The sequence below is a fragment of the Conger conger genome, chromosome 14 (assembly GCF_963514075.1).
Source record: "Conger conger chromosome 14, fConCon1.1, whole genome shotgun sequence".
Taxonomy (NCBI): domain Eukaryota; kingdom Metazoa; phylum Chordata; class Actinopteri; order Anguilliformes; family Congridae; genus Conger; species Conger conger.
In genome coordinates, this window is record NC_083773.1 from 16,571,073 (window position 1) to 16,591,772 (window position 20,700).

A 20,700-nucleotide genomic window follows, 5' to 3' on the forward strand; every position below is an offset into this window, starting at 1 on the left:
TTACTGCTGTGATACAATATGACATTCCTGCACAGAGAAACACTTGGGTTGAAATTAAAACTTAAACTTCAATCCCATTTGCTAACAACAAATCACATATGAATATATTTTTCTCTACACTAGGTGGCACCCTAAATGAAGAGTGCTACAACAGAGCTTGTTTTGTGTATTCAATAAGCAGCACTTAGAAGCATCCCCCAGGTCCCCTCTATGTCTGTATAGTGTCTGTTTTGTGTTGCCGTATATGTTTATGCTGAGTCTGCTTTCATTCTGTACCTGTGGTGGCTGAACAGTGGTTGGCCTCTGGGGAGAGCGGACAGGTGTCCGTGGCAGTGCCTGGTTCATTCTGGCCACCACCATGTCAGCAATGAGCTGTCTATCCTCAGCCTGGTGCTCTCCAATCAGCTGCATTGATGATCCCACCACCTAAAGACCCGCCCCCATGGAAAAAACAACATGTGAATGTACAGCAGATAAGCTCCCCCCCATGACCACCTGCAATATTTTCTTCCACAAAGGTACTGTTAATATTAAGAGACACCCCTCTCAACATGAGGTAAGCTCCAAAAAAAAAAACACTTAATGAACAGCAGACGTAACACTATCCAACACCTTCTTACCACAAAAAAACCCCAAACATGGTAGATTGTGTCAACCCCAAAACCCCAAACATGGCAGATGATTCCCCAACACCACCTGATTCCCCTTCACCTTAAAAACATGGTTAATATGGAGCAGGCAACACGTAAACACATTGTGAAGAAGAACAAGAAGAAAACAAAGAACAGTTAACCAGACAATAAATATACAAGATATGAAGTGCATCCTAAAAAATGACTTCATATACAGCATATACAGATGATCATGAAAAGCATATAGAGGTGCTGCTGAAAAGCTTCATGCAGAGCACACAGTATCTCCCCACACTCACTGCTGGTATCTACAGCCTGCGTTTAGTACAGTCCTGAATAACCCAAACGCAACCAAACTAAAAATCCAAAAAACTTTGTGCATAAAATAACGAATACAAATGATAATGTGATTGGGTCTTTACAGTAAGGTGGTATGTTTAACATAAAGTAGAATGTATTTCTTAAGTACACTCAAGCCCATCAAAAGCCTTCTATAAGCATTTCCGGTTGCACCCTTTTCCCATTAAATTCTGCCGGTCTGAAGTTTTAATGGGTTATGGGTGCTGTGTGTGGGGGCAGGGAGGAGGGGGCTCCTCTCAGTGGAAGGCGGAATTGTTGATGGTTGGCGGTGGTGGGGATATGTCAAGCCTTCCGCATTGACCTTCCCCAGGGTGATAAGTGTGAATCGGGGTGAGTCTGCTCCCTTTCCCATGGCTGCTCCCTTGGGAAAAAGGGTCGGGAGATGGGTTCATCCAGAGGAGGAGGAGGGGGAGGCAGGGTACCCTGAATGGTGGCTGCATGATGGTGGCTGTTATGGTGGCCCACACCGGCCTTAATTACACAGTTACACATTCACCCCTCGTCTGCTTCTTACTTGGCTCTGTCAGTGAAAGATGCTTTTTAATTCAATGGAATACGTTTCTGTGAGGAAATAGTTGCTGGGTGAGTGGGGTTGCCACATAGTTGCCATATTCCCTCCTCTTGTAAAACAGAACAATACCTTCCTCAAACCAAAACAAAAACATGAAAATAGTTCACATGTACTTTATGAATATTGGTGTAAAGCATGTTATTTTATAGTTTTCCCCCAATTTGGTTTGCACAACCACATACTGCTGGTCTTATTCAACAAACCCCATGTCTGATAGAACAGTGTAGATCAGCATGCTCTCTCCTCCAAAGCATGTGATGTCACCAGCTGCTTAGTTTGGAGGAGGACGCTTCATGTGCAGCTTTAGCAAGCAGGCCATGGGTGCCCGATCGACCAGAGAGGAATGAGACCTGGATTCTGACCCACCCTAAACCAGGACTATGCTAGTTATGCATCACCCTGTGGGATTACCGGCCATAGTTGGCATGGCATGATCAAAATTGGATCCCAGACTGCAGAGCCCATCCATGCCCTTAATGCACCTTAACAGGATGAGCCACCCAGCAGGCACTGGTGCAGGGGAGGCAAGCTGATAAACTGTCATTTTAGGATTAATATGATGGGCAAACTTTGAAAAAATGTACATTTGGACCAGCATTTGCACCACCATTTTAAATCTTTTGAAAAAACATATTTAGCATGCATTTAGCATAATTCATTTAAAAAACCCTGTCATCTAATGGAGGATTGTGTCTGCCTAAAAACAACCCCTTCTTTGAAACACAGAGTAAAACAATACATTCATTCATTCATTCATTATCCTAACCTGCTTATCCTGAACAGAGTTGCAGGGGGGCTGGAGCCTATCTCAGCATGCATTGGGCGAAAGGCAGGAATGCACCCTGGACAAGTCGCCAGTCCATCGCAGGGCACACACACCATTCACTCACACACCCACGGGCAAGTTAGACTCTCCAATCAGCCTAACCTGCATGTCTTTGGACTGTGGGAGGAAACTGGAGTACCCGGAGGAAACCCACGCGAACACGGGGAGAACATGCAAACTCCACACAGAGAGGCCCTGGCCGATGGGGATTGGAACCCAGGGCCTCCTTGCTGTGAGGCGGCAGTGCTACCCACTGCACCATCCATGCCGCCCCTAAACAATACATGTTTTTGATAAATTACTTTACTCTTAGGAAGCTGAAGCTTTGGATATTTCCAGAATATCTTCAGGCCCTCAGTGACATTCAGATGCCCGTTCTTCAGCCTGCTGCACTGCGTTTGCTTGGCTGACTGGGCAGATCAAAGCTGCCCATTGGCTAGCTAGGGGCTGCCAGTACACACTGCCCTGTTTGGGCTGAGGCCTGACTATTTCCACTAGAGATGGGGACCCGAGTCGCAATTAAGTAGCACATACACGGACTCCAGACTCGACTATGCCAAATGCCATTGTGTGCAATGTCACAACCAATCATTATTTTTAAATGATTTATATGAAAAATAATCCCTGGTTAAGACACCCAGCATCGTTTTACCCGCCACACCGTGCGCTTTTCAGTTGCAATCATAGCAACACCCTACAGTGTATGTCTTGCAGCATAGCTTACGTTACAGTTCCACTTGTTGTGACCATGGATGACCAGTTTTCATCAGACATTTGAAAAGTCATTCGGAAAGGTCAGTCAGTTTACTAGCACAGGAGCTGATTCACTTTTGCCTAACGTTAGTTAGCTTGTGTTGGCCAAATGAAGCGTTTCAGACTCAGTATAATGTTTGTGTCACCGTTCAGCATTCTGGAAGCGCAGAAAGTTGTAGCAACGTTGGATTGCATTTCAAATGGTATTTAAATTGCATTTCGAAAAGCTATGCAAGCTAACTAGAGAAGAACTAACATAATGTGCAATAATGTTAGAACAAACTTCTTCAGGTTGGCTTGCAAGGCAGCTTCCATTTTAGCATAGATCACAGAAGCAGCTGCATTTGCATGAGAAGTGGTTTAAAAACCTCTGAGTGTAACTCCAAGCCGGATATGCAAACAGCACAGTCTTTTTTAATATCCTGATAGGTGACGTTATGTAATTAGTAGTTGCCTGGCCATTTATTTGTTTTTCCAGTGGCATACAATTTCAAATATTTACTTTATGTACGTTGGCATTAAAAGCTGTAGAAATGTTGGCTCAGACGTGGCAGCTGCAGTCTTTAGGGTAACTTAGTAACTTCCTGTTACCTTTTACAAACTGTAAAATCTCAACATTTCCAGGAAGTGTTTTCTTTTATTCATTTAAAATTCAAATATTAAAAGTGACTGTATGGATTTTGGGTTTCAGCTCAGGTTCCACAAAATGAAATGACCTCATATAAATACGTTTATCTGCCCTCACGGTAGAGATGGGGACTCCAGACTCGTTTTACATGCCACACTGTGCACTCTTCAGTTGCAACCATAACCATTACAGTGTATTTCTTGCAGCATAGCTAACATTACAGTTCCGCATGTTGTAACCTTTGGGTTTAAAGAATTCAGGCTCAACAAAATGATTGCAACTTGCTAAATTTGCAGCATTAAAATAAAAGATTCGGGAACAACCACATCAGTTTTCATCAGACATTTGAAAACTCATCCGGAAAGGTAAGTCAGTTTACCAGTCCCGCTTTTCACTGTTGCCTAACATGACCAAATTACGCATTTCAGACTCAGTATAATGTTTGTGTCACCGTTTAATCAGCATCATGGAAGCACAAAATGTCTTATTTTGTTGACTGTCAAGTTGTAGTGACATTGGCTTGTATTTAGTATTTCCATTATATCCAGGCATTGCCATGACCAATGAAAGAACCGTATTGAGAAATGCTCTGATGTAATACAACAGTTTATATGGACCAACTGAGGAAGCACTGTGACATATTCACCTCTTGGGTGACGGGTGAGTCACCAGGATAGCACATTCACAGTTTTGACTGTTTGTTGCCTCATTAAAGGTCTAGACCTTTACTCATGTTTCTCAACAGCCATGTGGGCCACAAGGATGAGGCATACAGTAACTTTTACTGGTAGTCATTGACGGTAAATGTATGACACAATTTTACTGTACATGCAAATATTTTACATTTTCCACAATTAAGTTACAGTAAAAAAAACACCTTTCAAGATTATAGCACCAGTAAGAAGTATGTGCTATTTGTGTTAACACGTATGGTGATGTGACACAAAATGGTCATTCCTTGAGGCTAGCTTACAGAATCTCCATACTAAAATATGACAGCTGCATTCCTAGTGACAAAATATGAAAAATACTTTATGAATATAAAAATGACAAACTTACCCAGTAAAGTGAAAAACATTGAAATAAATCATTCACATATTTTTGAAGCTGCTTTCATGTACATTTTATATGAAAGCAGATCTGGTTAATTAGGTTTGCCTCAGGACTGATAAGATTTCATTTTCTCACATTATTCCATTACTCATACACTCTCAGGTCTGGATATGCAGTGAACTGACCTGAGAAAGCTCCTATGCTGTTCAATACTGGCAGATTTCCAGATACTTAAACTACAAATGGGCAGTCAGACACCATTCGTATCAGAGCCTAATCTAATGCTTCTTACATAAATGCAACCATTACTGCCACTAGCTAGAGAGGGTAGGGCAGCAAAGGGCCCAAACTGTGAGTCTTGTACCTCATGGGGTGGCTGTTAAATGTTCTCTTCAAATTCCCATGCTGCCAAATCATTGCCACTTCTTTTCATTATTATGCATTAAATGTAAAACAGAGAAAATACATGTCCCTGACAGCAAATAGACTTTCATAATACAGATTTTATACATTATCCAGAGCCATAGAAATTTATATTGCACAAAGGCCAAGAGTTCCATTGTGTAATTACATGTATAGTTTATTATTTGACATATGAAACTTTCCAGCACAGAAACACACAGAAAAATGTTCATCAATGCTGGTTTTATTACATGGAATCTGCCTATGTTTTAATATGGGGGTATCCTGTCCAGGGTGTATTCCTGCCTTTTGCCCAATGTATGCTGGAATAGGCTCCAGCCCCCTGCAACCCTGCTCAGGATAAGCGGGTTAGGATAATGAATGAATGAATTAATGAATGTTTTAGGCGTTGGCAACAGCGATCTTTGAAACAGATTTTTAAAATTGCATGTTCATTATTTTTAGCACATCTCTCGAGGTCTCTCTCTCTCTGTTATTAAAAGAAAAAATATTTAATTTGAATCTTAATATTTGTAGTATTGAGTGAACCACTTTATAGTTTATATTGTATATTAAAACAGCACAGCAAGCTTAATTAATTAAAATTAATTTCTCAAATCTGATCTTTTTGGGTCAGATTAGGTTAATGTGTCATGAATGACATCAAGCACCAAGTTGTATATCTCAGATTTAGAACCACTTAGGAACGTGATCCAAATTGGAATGACAAAAAATCTGATTTCATTGATTGTTTGCTGTTTCGACTTCAGATGTATAACATGTTTGAAAAAAAGATCTGATTTAGGACTCCAAACTGTCTAATCAAAGCCAAAGAGACTGACAGCACTCTGCTCACCTCAGTGATGTAGTCCTTCCCATCCTTGCCATGGATAGCTTTGACTGCACAGATCTCAAGCCCACCAAAGATCTCTGAGCAGGTGTCCACCCACAGCTTATATCTGCAATGTAGCAGAATACTGAGCATCAGCATTCACATCGCAGAGCATGAACAGCTATTCCAGATTATCAGGGGGACTGTGGTACTAAAACTGAAGTTAAATCCAGATGTGAGCCAGTACTATCAGAAGCGACAGTCAAGCAACATCCTTTCTTTCTGTAAACTAAAGTTTTGTGAATGATATGTGAAGATCTAGTCAAGTGAAAAACATACTTTACTGCATAATACATACGATATGTATGTTGGTATAAATACTGAGTAAATGTGGTATTGTATGAAAATGGGTGTTTTATTCTCTATACAGTAGATCAGGGCTGCCTAGCCCTGTTCTTGAAGATCCGCCATCCTGTAGGTTTTTCATTTCAACCCTAATTTGGCACACCGGATTCTCCTAATTACTAGATCAATGAGCTGTTGAATGGTGGGCTTTGTTAGGGTTGGAAACCTACAGGAAGGTAGATCTCCAGGAACGGGGTTAGGCAGCCCTGCAGTAGAAGTTTTTGATTTGTATTTTGACCACAAAGTTTTATATGTTTTTAGCTGTACTCTCTTTGTAAAATTATTGATAAGTCTTAAAGGGAAAATGCCTGTCTGAGAAGGAAAAAATCATTAAAATTCACATTGTACTTCAATGCCTTTAGGAACAATGTGAATGGCAATTTCTGCATATACTTTACAATACTAAACTAAGTCACAAATGTGCACAGTTCATACTAAATAGATTTACTTTTAAAACTGCAAAAGAATCAACATAGAATGAATCGTCTGTAATTTTGCCTCCCTGACAATCTGAAACAATTATACCTGTTTGAATGTCAGGTGGATAAATATCAACTCACAAATAGCACAACAATTAATGTCAAAGGGGCTGCAGCCGCATTAGTTGAAATAATCCACGGGGGAACTGCTGAGATGAGTCTGTGTTTATAATGCAGCATCTGCTGCCTTCACTGTCATTGTACAGACCATCCTGAGCTAATACGGTGGAAAATTACAGGTGAATGAAAGTGGGAAGCTCAATTTCTGTGCCATCTGGAGAGACAGGGCAGGGTGAGACTCCCAGGGCTAGCATTTTCATCAAACCACAGTACCATTCCTATTAGGGTCAATTCAAACCCAGGAGTGGCCCTCACATAATTTATCGTGAAAAAAGCGGTAATATCCCCGCAGCTGTGCTTTAGAAGAGCTATCCAGTTAAAGCAACTACTGGCTATAGAGGTCCACCTGTTGTGTCAGTCCCCTGGTGACAGCCATTCACCATGGCAACCTCTCACCTCCAAACTCTCATCACTCACTTGTCTGTCATGGCTACTTGTTCCAGCATGGCAGAACCCGTATTTGTCTTCCAGTTTCCAGAGATGGAGGTTCTCCTGAGGAAACAAAGAGAACAAGGTGATTGCTGTGTCCTCTGTCACTGTCTGATGTAGAACTGTTACTCTGTACTAGTCCTACCACTAGGGTACAGGGGTTTTAAGGAAAGTAACATGTGATTAAAAGAGTGTAACTGGGCTAGCCCTAAACCAAGTAACCATGTATGGTTACCAAGTAAGGGATGTAGGTTTGTCGGGATGTAAGGTCGTGCTTAAGGCTTTCTCCAGATCTGTCAAACCTCCTTTAACTTAATGTGTGCATGAGCACACACAGCACCAATCCATGCCAATAGCAGAATGCCTAGCATGTGATGAAACTTTAACAGTGAGTCATAATGTGAGGGAAGGTCTTATTCACCCACAGTCCCATATTCAGTACATTTCAAACTAATATCCATCCCAAGGTTCACAAATCACAACTATGTTCATGATAATGACAGAAGGCTACATTGCTACACCAAATGTAATGACTACATTGCCAGATGTGTATATGTAAGCCTGTTGCATAAGAGCTATTAACAAGAACTGCTTGTCTGCACACTCTCTCAAAGTCTATTATTTAGCATAACCTAAACATACACATGCACAGACAGTTTGCACACACACACACACACACACACACACACACACACACACACACATCTTTCTACCAAGTTTTCTCAATAGCACTATAGCAGGTCAGTCAGTTTACTAGCACAGGAGCTGATGCCACCCCTTTTCGCTGTTGCCTAACGTTAGTTAGCTAAACTGTTGTGTTGGCCAAATTACGCATTTCAGACTCAGTATAATGTTTGTGTCACCGTTTAATCAGCATCACCGAAGAGCAAAATTTATTCTTTTGTTGACTGTCAAGTTGTAGCATGCATGAAACTAAAGCCCATATGGAGGGATGTAGAGTACAGAGTTCAGAGGGTAGGGAGATGAAATTGAAGCTCCAGGATATGGTGAGACATGGGCTGGCGCAGGGAGGAGCAGGGCTGCCGCAGTCCGCGACCTGGGTTTTTTAAAAAACCTTTGGGTATAAGCTCGATACGCAAGCAGGACAGAGTCATTTTGAATATCCTGTTAGGTGACATTATGGTTGTTTGTATTAGGCGTGGTGGCACGGATGGTGCAGTGGGTAGCACTGCCGCCTCACAGCAAGGAGGTCCTGGGTTCGAATCCCCGTCGGCCGGGGCCTCTCTGTGCGGAGTTTGCATGTTCTCCCCGTGTCTGCGTGGGTTTCCTCCGGGTACACCGGTTTCCTCCCACAGTCCAAAGACATGCAGGTTAAGCTGATTGGAGAGTCTAAATTGCCCGTAGGTATGAGTGTGTGAGTGAATGGTGTGTGTGCCCAGCGATGGACTGGCGACCTGTCCAGGGTGTATTCCTGCTTTTTGCCCAATGTATGCTGGGATAGGCTCCAGCCCCCTGCAACCCTGCTCAGGATAAGCAGGTTAGGATAATGAATGAATGAATTAATGAATGTATTAGGCGTTGGCAAGCTGTAGAAACTGAACCCAGACCTCAGGTTTGGGCAAAGCCTTTCCCCAGCCATCTTGAGAATGGCTTTGCCAAAATGTTGGCTCAGATGTGGTAGTTCATTGATATATGAATAAATTAATTAAAAATGTTTTTTTGTGTGTGCCCCTGATAATACTGTTTCTTCAGTTGTCACACATGTGATTCATCTACACTTTCTACATCTTCAACAGAGGAATCGTGATGAATTTCTAAAGCCATCCTGTTGTTTAGGCTGCACCATTCTGGAGACTTGAGACTTGACTCGGGCTCTAGCTCAGAGACTGGAGATGTGACTCGGACTCCAGCTCAGAGACTGGAGATGTGACTCGGACTTGCATTTGATGACTTGTGAACATTTCTGATATATACTTACATGTAAGCTTTGTAATTGGTGCCTATCTTCTGAATCCTGATATCGTATTTGGAGTCTATGAATGGCTCCGTGGTGCAGTAGGTCTGGGTGATGGCAACCACACTGGCAATGTCCTGGAAGTCACTGTGGTTGTCCACCTTCACCTGCAGATGTGCAACGTGGAGATGGAGGGGAGGAAGAGATAGAGTGAAAAATATGGGTAGGAAAGAGGTAAAAGAAAGGGAAAGGAGCAATGCAGCGAGAAATATACACAGGAAAGAAGAATAGAAAATAAGACAGGAATGTGTAAATGTAGAGAGACAGGCAGACAGGGAGGGAGAGGGGATGTTACAGCTGCATCTCTTTGGGTGGTAAATTCTCACCCCAATATCTCTGCGTCCAGAGTGGGAGTACAATCTGGCTCAAGAGTCGTATGTACATTTGGTGAGAGTCTCTAACGTGGCATTAGTCTAATTAAAAAATATATATATTATTGCTATTTCTCCATACAATGTCAAATGCATGTCTCTTCAAGAGTTTATGTTGTTTGTGCTATTTGTAGCCTTCCATTGAAATGATCTCTTGTGATAGTGTCCAAATTTCTGGCAAAGGGTATTCAAAATATATTTGTTGGACCACTTGACCAGGAGATAGCAGGCCAATTCAAAATGTGAACTCTTCAAGTGTCCTATTCGTAACACTGCATTATTTATCATAATTCAGTTTTTGGGTACAGATTTTAGAAAACAGCCCAGGTCACTCACTAATTCATTATTTCCTAATTAACATTATAAAAGCGTCACAACCTGTGACTGGCTTACCTTTCCCATGCCTGAATGAGCATGTCCAATCTTCACAACAACAGGGAATGTGGGCATGGTTATCTGGAAGATAAGCAATAAAATATTATGGTCTAATGCATTTATTTTCTTTTCAGTGAATATAGGCTGTTCTGGCCAGACACTTCTGCACAAGAGTCTACAATGGCAAATATATCACTGGCATCATGTATATAGTACATTTCTGGATGGAAAGTTTAAACCACAAAATGATTCCCCTGAGTTTGAACAGGAATTATTGTCCAAAGGGACTTCAGCCAAGCTGTAATTATTCAATGAACAGGCATACACTGCCTATAGACAGACAACCTGTGGTTGGCAGTGCCCTGAGTGTTAACTGTTTTTCCTCTTTATGATAACAACCAACACATGCAAACATCGAGGAGCACGAGGACATCTGCTGCTTTGTGCCATGTGCTGTAGCAAACACATTGGGTTATGTTCCTCACTCAAGCCTGAGAAAGTGTATCGTCTCAACAATTGACATGTGGCTCTCATAGTTCTACTCCCATTACAGCGTTAGTTTCACAAGTTCAAATCAACTTCTTGGGAATTGAAACAGGAGGCAACCCGATTCACAAGCAGCCTTGCTGTTAATACTCACTATAGTATAGTATAGCAGTATAATTCACTGCATGATATTGAATGCATGAATGCATAGTAAAATGGTATGCAGAATGACCATAAAGAACATGCCATTATGCATTTACTTTGCTTATGGGTGTTCATGTAAAGGATGACATTTTCTCTTTGGATGCTGAGCATTACCACACAGCAAAATGCCAACTGATACAACAGTGGACTCAACAGCCACAGTGATAACTCAGAAAAGACCTGTTCAATAAAATCGAAAAACATCACCACAAGGTTTCACAACATCACATGACAACATAATATATATCAAGAAGTTAGAACTGCAAGATATGTCCTGTTTTTTTCAACATAATTGCGAAATTATCAGAAGCCAGGTCATACCCATGTTTTCACTCTTTGACGTGTGCATGTGCATCTCATGAGTAACTTCAGAGCTGCAGAGAGAAACAGGTGTGGTGCCTGCAGCCCTGTGCGTCTCTGTCCCCCCCATTCACCCCACAGGGAGCAGCAGTCTCTCAATAATGATGAGAGGGGTTATAGTCCAGGCTAGCAATTAAACTGTAAATGAAAGAGTGAGCTGAGGAGCTGACAAGTATATCATATTTCCTCTACTTTTTAAAGGTTGTATTTCTGGTTTCCCCCTGTTGGGTTTCAAAGTGGCAAACCTGTTTCAGCTTGGATCGGTCAGACATTTCTCAAGATTAAATGGGAGTTACAAAAACAACACTGCCGTGTACACGATTTGCTTCACGAAGATGACAAGAAAAAATGTATTTGCTTAAGGCAAAAAAAAGTTTATATCAATAGCAAACATTCTGTGGAAATGTCTGCTCTCCTTATTTACATGTTTAAAAGGTTAAAGCACTGGGTGGACTAATTTGGCAATGTGAGTCGGACCACTCAGAGAGAATGATATCTTTGTAGCAGGGGCGTGATATTTGGAGAAGGGGCGGTCCCTTCGGTGTCAAAGATGTACATAAGAGGTTCCCTGTATCGCCCCTCTCTCAGGAGTCAGAGAGGGTGAGAGTGAGTAAGACAGAGTGAAAGAGAGGGACAAAGAGAGTGAGTAAGAGAAAGAGAGAGCAAACAGGAGAGAGCGTGTGTGTGTGTGAGATAGAGAAAGAGAGCAAAAAGAGTGTGAGAGAGAGTGAGAGAGAGAGAGAGAGAGAGAGAGAGAGAGAGCAGTTTAAGCAGCAGCAGCAGCAGCAGCTGGAGCCAGAGGAAAGTCAGGGCTTGTGTGTCGCACTGTTTGAGGATCTCCCCCCCTCCCCTCCACTCTCTCTCCCTGGGACATTAATCCAAAGAAGCGGGCAGTGTGCTGTGAGCAAGGCAGAGGATGGCCATGGGAACCCCCACGTCTGGATGTTCTGCGCTGGTTCTGGTTCTGGTGCTGACCCTGGGGTTGGAGGAGCGGGCTGAGGGATGCAGCTGCATTCCAGCGCACCCCCAGCAGCAGTTCTGCAGCTCACAAATCGGTAGGTAACGCAGGGTCACACGGGGGTGGGGGTTTGTTCCGAGCTCTTCTGCTTACAGAGTTCAGTAAAACAAAAATAAATTGGGGCAGTTCAGTGGAATGAATTGGGAAAGGAAACAATTCTGCGATACGACTGAGTTTTCTGTGCTTTCTCTGTAGTGCCGTCACAAGAGATTTTTTTGGTGCACGATTGCTGTATCTGCTGACACCATACAAACCAAGATGGTGAAACATGGTTATGGGTTTGTGCCATAGTACATACAGATTAATGGGATGATTTTGCAAAGCATTTTAGAAACATTTTTTCCATATCGTCTTCTGTTTATTTAGCAAGTTTAGATTAACGCTTTACACTAAGCACATATGTACACTGTAAGTGCAGCCATCTGTTTAATCTTTTGAATCGTATCTAAAACATCAAAGCCTTTTGGCTCAGAATTTGTATATTTAACTTTACATACTGTATAAAGTGTTTGACAAGGGCATTCTATATAAAAATAAGAAAAATATACATTGACATCAATCTTTCTGGGTAAACCATGTAAAAAAACATCTCAGCAATGGACTCCTTTATTTTATCTGGCCCTATTCCCCAAATTCCCTTCACCAAGCCAAGTTTCAGTTGAACTCCTCAAGCAGATTGAAAACTCCCAAATTTGAGAAAGATAGACAGAAATGAAGAGAGATAACCCTGAAAACTTATGTCAGGGACAGAGGAGTTGACAGAGAAATAACAGCAGGCAGCAGGTTGTATAGTCATGTGGAAGAGGAAGAATAAACAGTTATTCTGCGCCACTTCATTCAGGCTGACAGGGGCACTTCCTGAGTCTCTCTGATATTAAAGTCTGTTTAACGTCATTACCTGATAATGCATACCAAACATAAACATTTGTATGAATTTGAATAACTTTATTCGTATTTACATTTACATGATTCCAGTTTTTGTCTCTTGATTCTCAGAAATTCACAGAATTTTTATAAATGTAACTTTAATACTTTTTTATCCGAAGTTATTTCAAGTTATTTAAAGTATTAAGCTTATCATCCTGCAAAATATATATTTATTTTCCACAGAAATAACTGAATCAGGGCTAATAAAATAAATAAAAGCAACTACATTGCAGAAAGATTTGGGTCACAGCTTTTGGGAAAATTATTACACCAAGTGTGCCTTGTTACACCTGTAAAAATATGTATGACACAATGATCTCCTAAAATCATTTTGTGACCCTTTTCTTCTGATGGAGTTGAGATTCCTCAGTGCACATCTCAGGGCACAAAGCTAACGCGACATCCCACTGGCTGTGGCCCGCAGAACAGCAGGACGCTGCTGGCGCATGCCCAAGCTGCACTAGCGGTAAATGTACTACACGAGTTTCAAAAGTGCCATCTAATTAGCATCTCTATAGGAGAGGGGAAGTGGTTTGCATACTAATTAATCACTGTAAAGACTCTGACAGGAAATCTTTGTGATCATGACAAGGCCCTGGATTCATTTGTGAATGTGGAGTTTATGCGTTCCTTCTCAAGCAAATTCGGCAGTGTTTGCAATATTTCCTTACCGTTGTGGTCAGTGAAAACACAGGCAGAACATATTTGTTCAGATTTCACAGCAAATATTTTGTGTACATTTAGCTTCTATCTTATTTCAGAGCATTATATGCCATATGCTTAAATTTGGATTAGGGGACCCAATCCGTGCTGCCCTTCATCAACATGCTAAGATTACGTCACTGAGCAACCATACAGTACAAGTCGAATTGCAGAAAAGGTTCAATGCTGAAAGATGGCGGTACAGGCAGTATATTCTGGTGATCCAAATTAGTCAGCCCTCGAATGTGTGACTTCCTGTCAGCGTGGGTGATCTTGAGGACAGTAGCGGTCGGCACTTCCTGTCTGAGGCCAGCGGGTCTTTTCCTCCTCTCCTGTTTACAGCTATAGCAGGTGTAGACATACAGGAACCTCTGCATGGACGATGAGAAGCCCTATCCTTTGCCGTGCTCACAGCATGAGCTCCAGTCCCCACAGTGCCTCACTGCTGGTGTGATGTTTTTGAGTGCGTCCATGCGTGTGCCTCCGGTTTGTGATGTAGAGGGCACATTCAGTTCATTTCTGTGATGCTTTGAGCTTTTGGATGGTTTACTTAACAGGACACTGGGCCTGGAGCTCTCCTTTGGTATGGAACAGTGACGGAGTTGTGTGCACAATCTGTGCTGTCTAATACCACTGGACTTAACACAGAATCAAAGATTATCTAGCCTGGGTATCCAGACATAATACCTTAGTCCTGCTAAATGCACTGTTCACTGCATAAGACTGGAAACATTTCTTGTTTCCATGGCTAGCGCAGATCGTAGTCTCTAAGCAGAATGAAATCTACTGAGAGGAGAGTGAGACGAAAATGTAGGCATATCTTGTGGAATCTCTTTTGCCTCAGCTATGTTAATGTGGAAATATAACATTCGTTTCACATACCCTCTGGTTTTAATCAGTTTGACAGGGGATTATGGAAAGTGCAGTGGAGAGAAAGAGAGAGAGGCTTCAATTTACAGTATTCATGCCCCATGGCTAATACTGCTCTCCTGTAGTGTACCGCAATGACATCATCCCAAAGAATCAGCACTCCCATAGTATAAACAAATCTCACACGTGCTTAAGCTCTGCGCATACATGTGGTCACAGCGAAAGAGATGCCAGGTCACCTTACTGTGAATGTGGCCAAACTTCAATTTCATCTGAGCAACAGTGTTGCCAATGTTTTCCCATGGAAAACCGTCAAACCCTGAAAATCCACATCCTGGTCTGGGAAAACAGAAAAGCAGTGGACTCCTACTTGGCAGACAGAGACAGTGCTCACCTTGTTTAGCCACTGATGAGGCCACACATCAGCGTTCTGTGGGCCAACCTGGCTGAACCAAACCTGAGGAGGCCGAGACCAGTTAGCTGCAGCGCTGCTCTGAGGGAAACACTCAGCTAGCGTTCAGGGAGGCTTTAGGCATGATTTCCAATGCAAGCCTGCTCACATTTACAAAGGCTCTACCTGTTCTTAAATAAAACAAAATACAGAGCAGAAGAGGATGACTGGAACCCAGCTACTTCAGGAGGCCTTGGGGTCATGTTAACACACGCCTGTTAGGCCTGGAGGTTTTGGAACATGGGCCTGACCTGGCCAGGGTCCAGGGGTGGAACCTTACCTCCTCTCATATCTCCCTTCAGTATCCAGAATTCCACATCAGAGCTCTCAACCCTTGCTCAGTAGACAAGTGATTAGTTAAGAGAGGACAGAACTTTGCTCTGCTGAGGAATGGGGTACAGGGAGGCACAGGGACCTGTAGATGAAGACCCACTGGGTGAGAGGAGAGGTCAGTGGATACAGTGAGATGAGCTCTCTGTTGTGGAACAATAGGAAGAATGGCCAATATGCGCTTGTAATTATAAACACATTCCCTGGGCCTTCTATGCAGTAACCAAACGCACTGGACCAACAGCACTGTGCAAAAACACCAGCATGTTGCTAAATCTGAGTCAAAAGAGTCAGCTGCAATAATTTCACAGACCTCTGCATTATTCAAAACAACTTTAGGAGTGTTGGTGGCAGTAAACACTGCAACAATTCCACTTGTTCACTTCTGTGGGGACACCTCCACTTCCCTAAGAATGCATCTAAGAATAGATGCTAGTGCTGGGAAAGGCATTGCATTCCTTGGGAAGGAAAATATTTCCTTATTTTGTTCAAAAGATGGTGACATAGGGGCTTTTTGTGTGCTGTTATTTTTTTTATTAAAATTTGCACACTGTCTTTGAAATATGTATCATAGATCACATCACCAGAACAGAGCAGACAGTGTTTATATGGCCAGCAACAGCTTGTGCATATTAAACAGTCAGGAGCAGCTTGCCTACCAGGCTCTGTTTGTGTGTGACAACCCTCCAGGAAAAAAGACTCACTGCATTTATAAGCATGTGCAATGAGTATTACAGTTTACATAAGGTGCCTGAAAACCTCAGATCATCTCTGTGTCACGAAGAAGAAATACATGAATTAATTGGCCACTTTTTGGAGATAAAACTGAACTGGCGTAAAGTCTGAGCTCAAGATATTTAATCTGATTTTGCTACTTTTAAATAACTATTTAAATTTTGCCTTTCAGTTGTTCGTGCAAAAATAAAAGGGGAAAAGATTGTGCCTCCAGGCAACGGCTCTTCGCCCTACATGAAGATGATCCAGTATGAAATTAAAGTAATTAAGGTCAGAAACCACATTTTCAGTCCTACTCCTAAACAGGCGAATCTCTACATTTTGTATTGAACTTCTCTCCCTCTAGCTGGCTGATAGAATCACAGCCTCCCCCCTCTCTCAGTCCTTCTGATAAGTGTTGCATGGGGAGTGTGACTCCATCACATCCTCCGCGTAAGTGGGCATTTTTAACAGCAGAGACAACAGTTCACACTCCAGGCTCTTTGTAGCACCAGTGCACGGTGTATAAATAATTCAACAAAATCTGCCTGGTGCGAAGATTAGTTATTCAACAGCTTACTGAATCAACCCTTGTCTTTCGGAAATAATAATGGAAGGCCAGATATTTTAGAAAGTATAAATTATTATGGAAATATACTGAATAGATTTTATGCTAAATACCTATTTAAATGAATGGGGATGGGATGTGGAAGCCTGCAGGAAGCTGGATGATTTCTTTCATTGAGATCAGGGGAGTGTCTCCTGTGTTAAATTGTTTCCTAAGAGCTATATATGGTCAGATCTTCAGCTATTTAATCACTGAAGACTTGTCTTCTTTCATTTAAAAAATGATGAATCTGTTTGACATTTTATTATGGTCCACTGGAGTGTTTTCAGCTGTTGCCATCAATATTGACTTCAATATTCCCCCAAAAGTCCTTTTCAAGTTCTCATAGTTGTGAATTTTGTCAATGTTTGTATGCATCACTGAAATGTGTCTGCTCTTGCAGATGTTTAAAGGTTTTCAGAAGGTGAAAGACATCCAGTTTGTCTACACACCTGTCTTTTCCTCCTTATGTGGGATCAAGCTGGATTCCAGTAAGGAGTACCTGCTGTCAGGTAAGACTGCGCTGTGCAATGACTGGGTTTATTGCACAAAACTTTCCCTCACCAACCACCTCTGCAGATGCTGTGCTCATGCACACTCAGTGTTTTTCTACAGCTTGTACAGATGTACAGAGCTTTTTTTGATGTACAAACAAGGCGGAATCCTATTTTAGTTACAATATGCAACAATAAAACTAAAGACAGTTTGCATAATTAGATTACAATTAGATTATATACTGTATAAAATCCTTGCACTTCCAAATCAAAAAAAAAAAATCCAACATCAAGATTACATTTTCTGACAAACCTAAACCACATAGTGCAATGAACGGTACAGTTCCCCTGGTAATAAATGGCATTACAAAAGCCACAACCATGGTATGCCTGAAAGACATGTTTGCCACCATCAATAAAAAGGACACCTAGTCATGCTGTTATCTCAGCCAATCACAACACAAGTAACACTGCATAAGTAAGATTCTTGTTTGTTTGTTTGGCCGGGCATTATAATGAGGCTGTCCTGTCTCCATCTGACCCTGACTGTGTGCATATACAGGCAACATTTACAGAGATGGGAAGGTCTCCATCGGTTTGTGTGACTTAATTGAACACTGGGACAACCTCTCCGTGTCCCAGAAGAAAAACCTCAACTACAGATATCAGATGGGATGCGACTGCAAAGTAAGTTGCTGCTTTGATATTTCTTCTCTGGGTGCTCCCAGCTCTGCTGCTCTCCTAGCTTCAGTCACTCAAGAGCAGGCTCTACATAGGCTATGAGCTACGCATGCGCCTCTCAACAGTGAGTTATTCAAACTATTAAAATCTGAATCTCTAGGCTAATTTATGGAATATGGAAAGACAATATTTTGGGAATTGGCCCTTAGATTCCCTCTCTGACTCGAATCTCTCCCTCAGATTGCCACTTGCTACACGGTTCCCTGCACCGCCATCACAGACAATGAGTGTCTGTGGACGGACTGGCTGCTGGACAACAGCCTGAATGGGGACCAGGCCCGGCAGTTCGCCTGCATCAAGCACAGCGACGGTTCCTGCAGCTGGTTCCGGGGAGACCGACCTGCCGAGAAAGACTGTCTGTCTGACCCCTGAGCAGGGGGGCCCCAGGGGCCTGGGGCTGTGCTGCTCCAGAGACATTGTAGAGTCTTTCACCTTCCCTCCTTCCTTCTCGCTCTACTCCCTGGAACTATCGCTGCTTGGTGCATCCTTTTTATTGTGTTCTGGGGTTCCCCTGGGGCCTCTGCTCGTCACTGGTATGAATTTATGAGAAAGCCAAGCAGGGGCCGGACGTCACGTTCAGCTTTCATGAAGGGAACCGTGAGGGGAGGAGAGACTTGGTTTCATCACGGCCTGGGTACCTTACCACTCTTAGTGACAAAGCAGAATGCCTAGATTACCTTCACGCTTTTGCACCCTTCCTTCAGTTTGATATCATGCTCTGTAAACCTTGTACTCCTGCGAGATATGTGACCAGTTCTTTTGTTTTTCCTTTTGAAGTAGAAAAGCCCGGGTCAAGTGTTCTTAATAACTGCTTTGGCCTACAAGTACAAACTATGAACGGAAAAATTGTCCCAAATTCCCTGATCACTTAGACCTTATCAGGAATGTACACTTGTATTCATTCATATCTATCATAAAACAATAATTTCATGATGGCATACACATAACGATGCTAATTCTTAGTAATGGGTTTTTAGCTTGACCAAATACATCTGATTAATAAGCTTCATATCATCCCTTTGAGAAATATGGCTTGGAGAAACACCCTTATTGACATTCCCTGAATGACCAATATGACATTTCTGTCATATATGATTTGAGTGAATATATCTACGTAGGATATGAGATGGCCCTTTAACACACATTTATATGTGTCTTATGAGAATGTATATATTTGTATGACAATTAACAATTTAAATGTTAACAGGTTAACAGGTACAATACAGTAGTCTTGTATTTTGTATAGTTTACAGTATACCCAGTACATAATTGATGTTCCCTAAGTATTTGTACTTTGTGTGATATTGCCATTTGTTCTTATATTATTGTACTCTGTAAAACTTTTTTCTTGTGCCAAAAAGCTAATACATTGCTTTAACATAAGTATCAGCAGTAATCATGTTTGTGAAGTGTCAGTAGCAAATTATTTTATATACAAAGGGACATTTGTATGGGTATTTATGAGGCTTTTGCTGTCAAAACATAGTTGAAATTTTCTATTTTATTGTACCAAATATATTGTTTATAAAAGTCTTCCAAAAGAGAACCTTAATATACTTAATCAATCTTTCTAATTTTTCTTTGATGATTGCAGACATTGCAGGCATTCCCAAGATAACCAGGGCCGATATGTCATTTTCAATAAGAGAAGGTTTCATGTGTATAACAGCTCGCTGTCCCTGGAAGGGCAATGTGCTGATGAATCACGTTCTGGCTGGGCCAGAGTGCCACTCACTATGATTAATGCCGTAAGCTTACAATCAAATGTGACATGTTATCTTTCCATCCACACAGAGCGGAAGGGTAGCACAGCTTACAGGCTCAGTGCCTTCCTAAAGGTCTGATGCAACCACTTCATCAAATATCAGCACTCCTAGGGTACTATACACACCACATCAGCCTTTCCCTGAAGCCACAGGGAGCCATGTTTTGGTTCTGCATAATTACCTGATTAATTTGCCTCTTATTGTGGTAAAATGATTCCACAGAGAGACCAGTGGCCCTAAAATGTGATGAACCAGTGGAAAACCAGTTATTAGTCGATGGGTAAACCTGGTTCTGGATAATATGGCAAATCTATTTGTATACAACAGTTTTCCTTGCCATCTTTCTATCTTCAGCTACACATATATGTTTACCCCAAATATTTTTGGGAAACCGCTTCCCATTTACAAACGACTAATGATTATTAAATTATATGTTAATGAGTCTACTGCTATCATGATACCAGCTGTTATATTACGGGTGCAAGATGTGTAGTTTAATTTCTTTCCAGTTAAGTGGAAACAAAGGAAAACAAGACTTAGAGATGACTGGCTGAGTCATCCCCTTGTGACTCCACATTATAATCTACTGTAATGTTAATGCATCTCTCTATCAAATCACTTCTGTCAGACAATTCTGGATATACATCTGAGCTTTCCACTTTAGAATCTTAGACAGCATTCTGCATTATGTATACTGTAGAAATACAATTCTGTAACACTTTATCAGTCTCCATGGTTTCTTAATTGAAACTCAGTTATAGATACGGCATTCAATGTGTTGAGCATCAGTGTGTGAACTGATGATGGTGAGTCCATCAG

The 20,700-nt window shown here is 41.8% G+C and overlaps 2 protein-coding genes across 2 annotated transcripts in view; one reads left to right on the forward strand and one right to left on the reverse strand.

Moving 5' to 3' along the window:
- syn2b (synapsin IIb) overlaps positions 1–20,700 on the reverse strand; it is a 64,868-nt gene that overhangs the window by 7,615 nt on the left and 36,553 nt on the right. The window contains exons 6-10 of the mRNA XM_061220386.1: positions 10,230–10,292; positions 9,430–9,572; positions 7,479–7,553; positions 6,082–6,184; positions 277–426 (exon numbers count right to left, since the gene is read on the reverse strand). Of these exons, the coding sequence (XP_061076370.1) occupies positions 277–426; positions 6,082–6,184; positions 7,479–7,553; positions 9,430–9,572; positions 10,230–10,292 (534 nt within the window). The remainder of the gene's footprint in view (positions 1–276; positions 427–6,081; positions 6,185–7,478; positions 7,554–9,429; positions 9,573–10,229; positions 10,293–20,700) is intronic.
- LOC133110021 (metalloproteinase inhibitor 4-like) lies at positions 11,862–19,498 on the forward strand. Its single transcript, XM_061219837.1, has 5 exons — positions 11,862–12,316; positions 16,467–16,564; positions 17,284–17,392; positions 17,937–18,061; positions 18,296–19,498. Exons 1-5 carry the CDS (start codon positions 12,178–12,180, stop codon positions 18,485–18,487), a joined length of 663 nt encoding a protein of 220 aa, XP_061075821.1. The 5' UTR covers positions 11,862–12,177; the 3' UTR covers positions 18,488–19,498.

What these genes read in the sequence shown, in the direction of transcription:
- LOC133110021 (XM_061219837.1), top strand. Translation starts at nt 12,178, where the DNA reads ATGGCCATGGGAACCCCCACGTCTGGATGTTCTGCGCTGGTTCTGGTT. An exon ending in GTTCTGCAGCTCACAAATCG is followed by an intron (nt 12,317 to 16,466) that starts GTAGGTAACGCA and finishes TTTGCCTTTCAG; the next exon opens with TTGTTCGTGCAAAAATAAAA. An exon ending in ATGAAATTAAAGTAATTAAG is followed by an intron (nt 16,565 to 17,283) that starts GTCAGAAACCAC and finishes CTGCTCTTGCAG; the next exon opens with ATGTTTAAAGGTTTTCAGAA.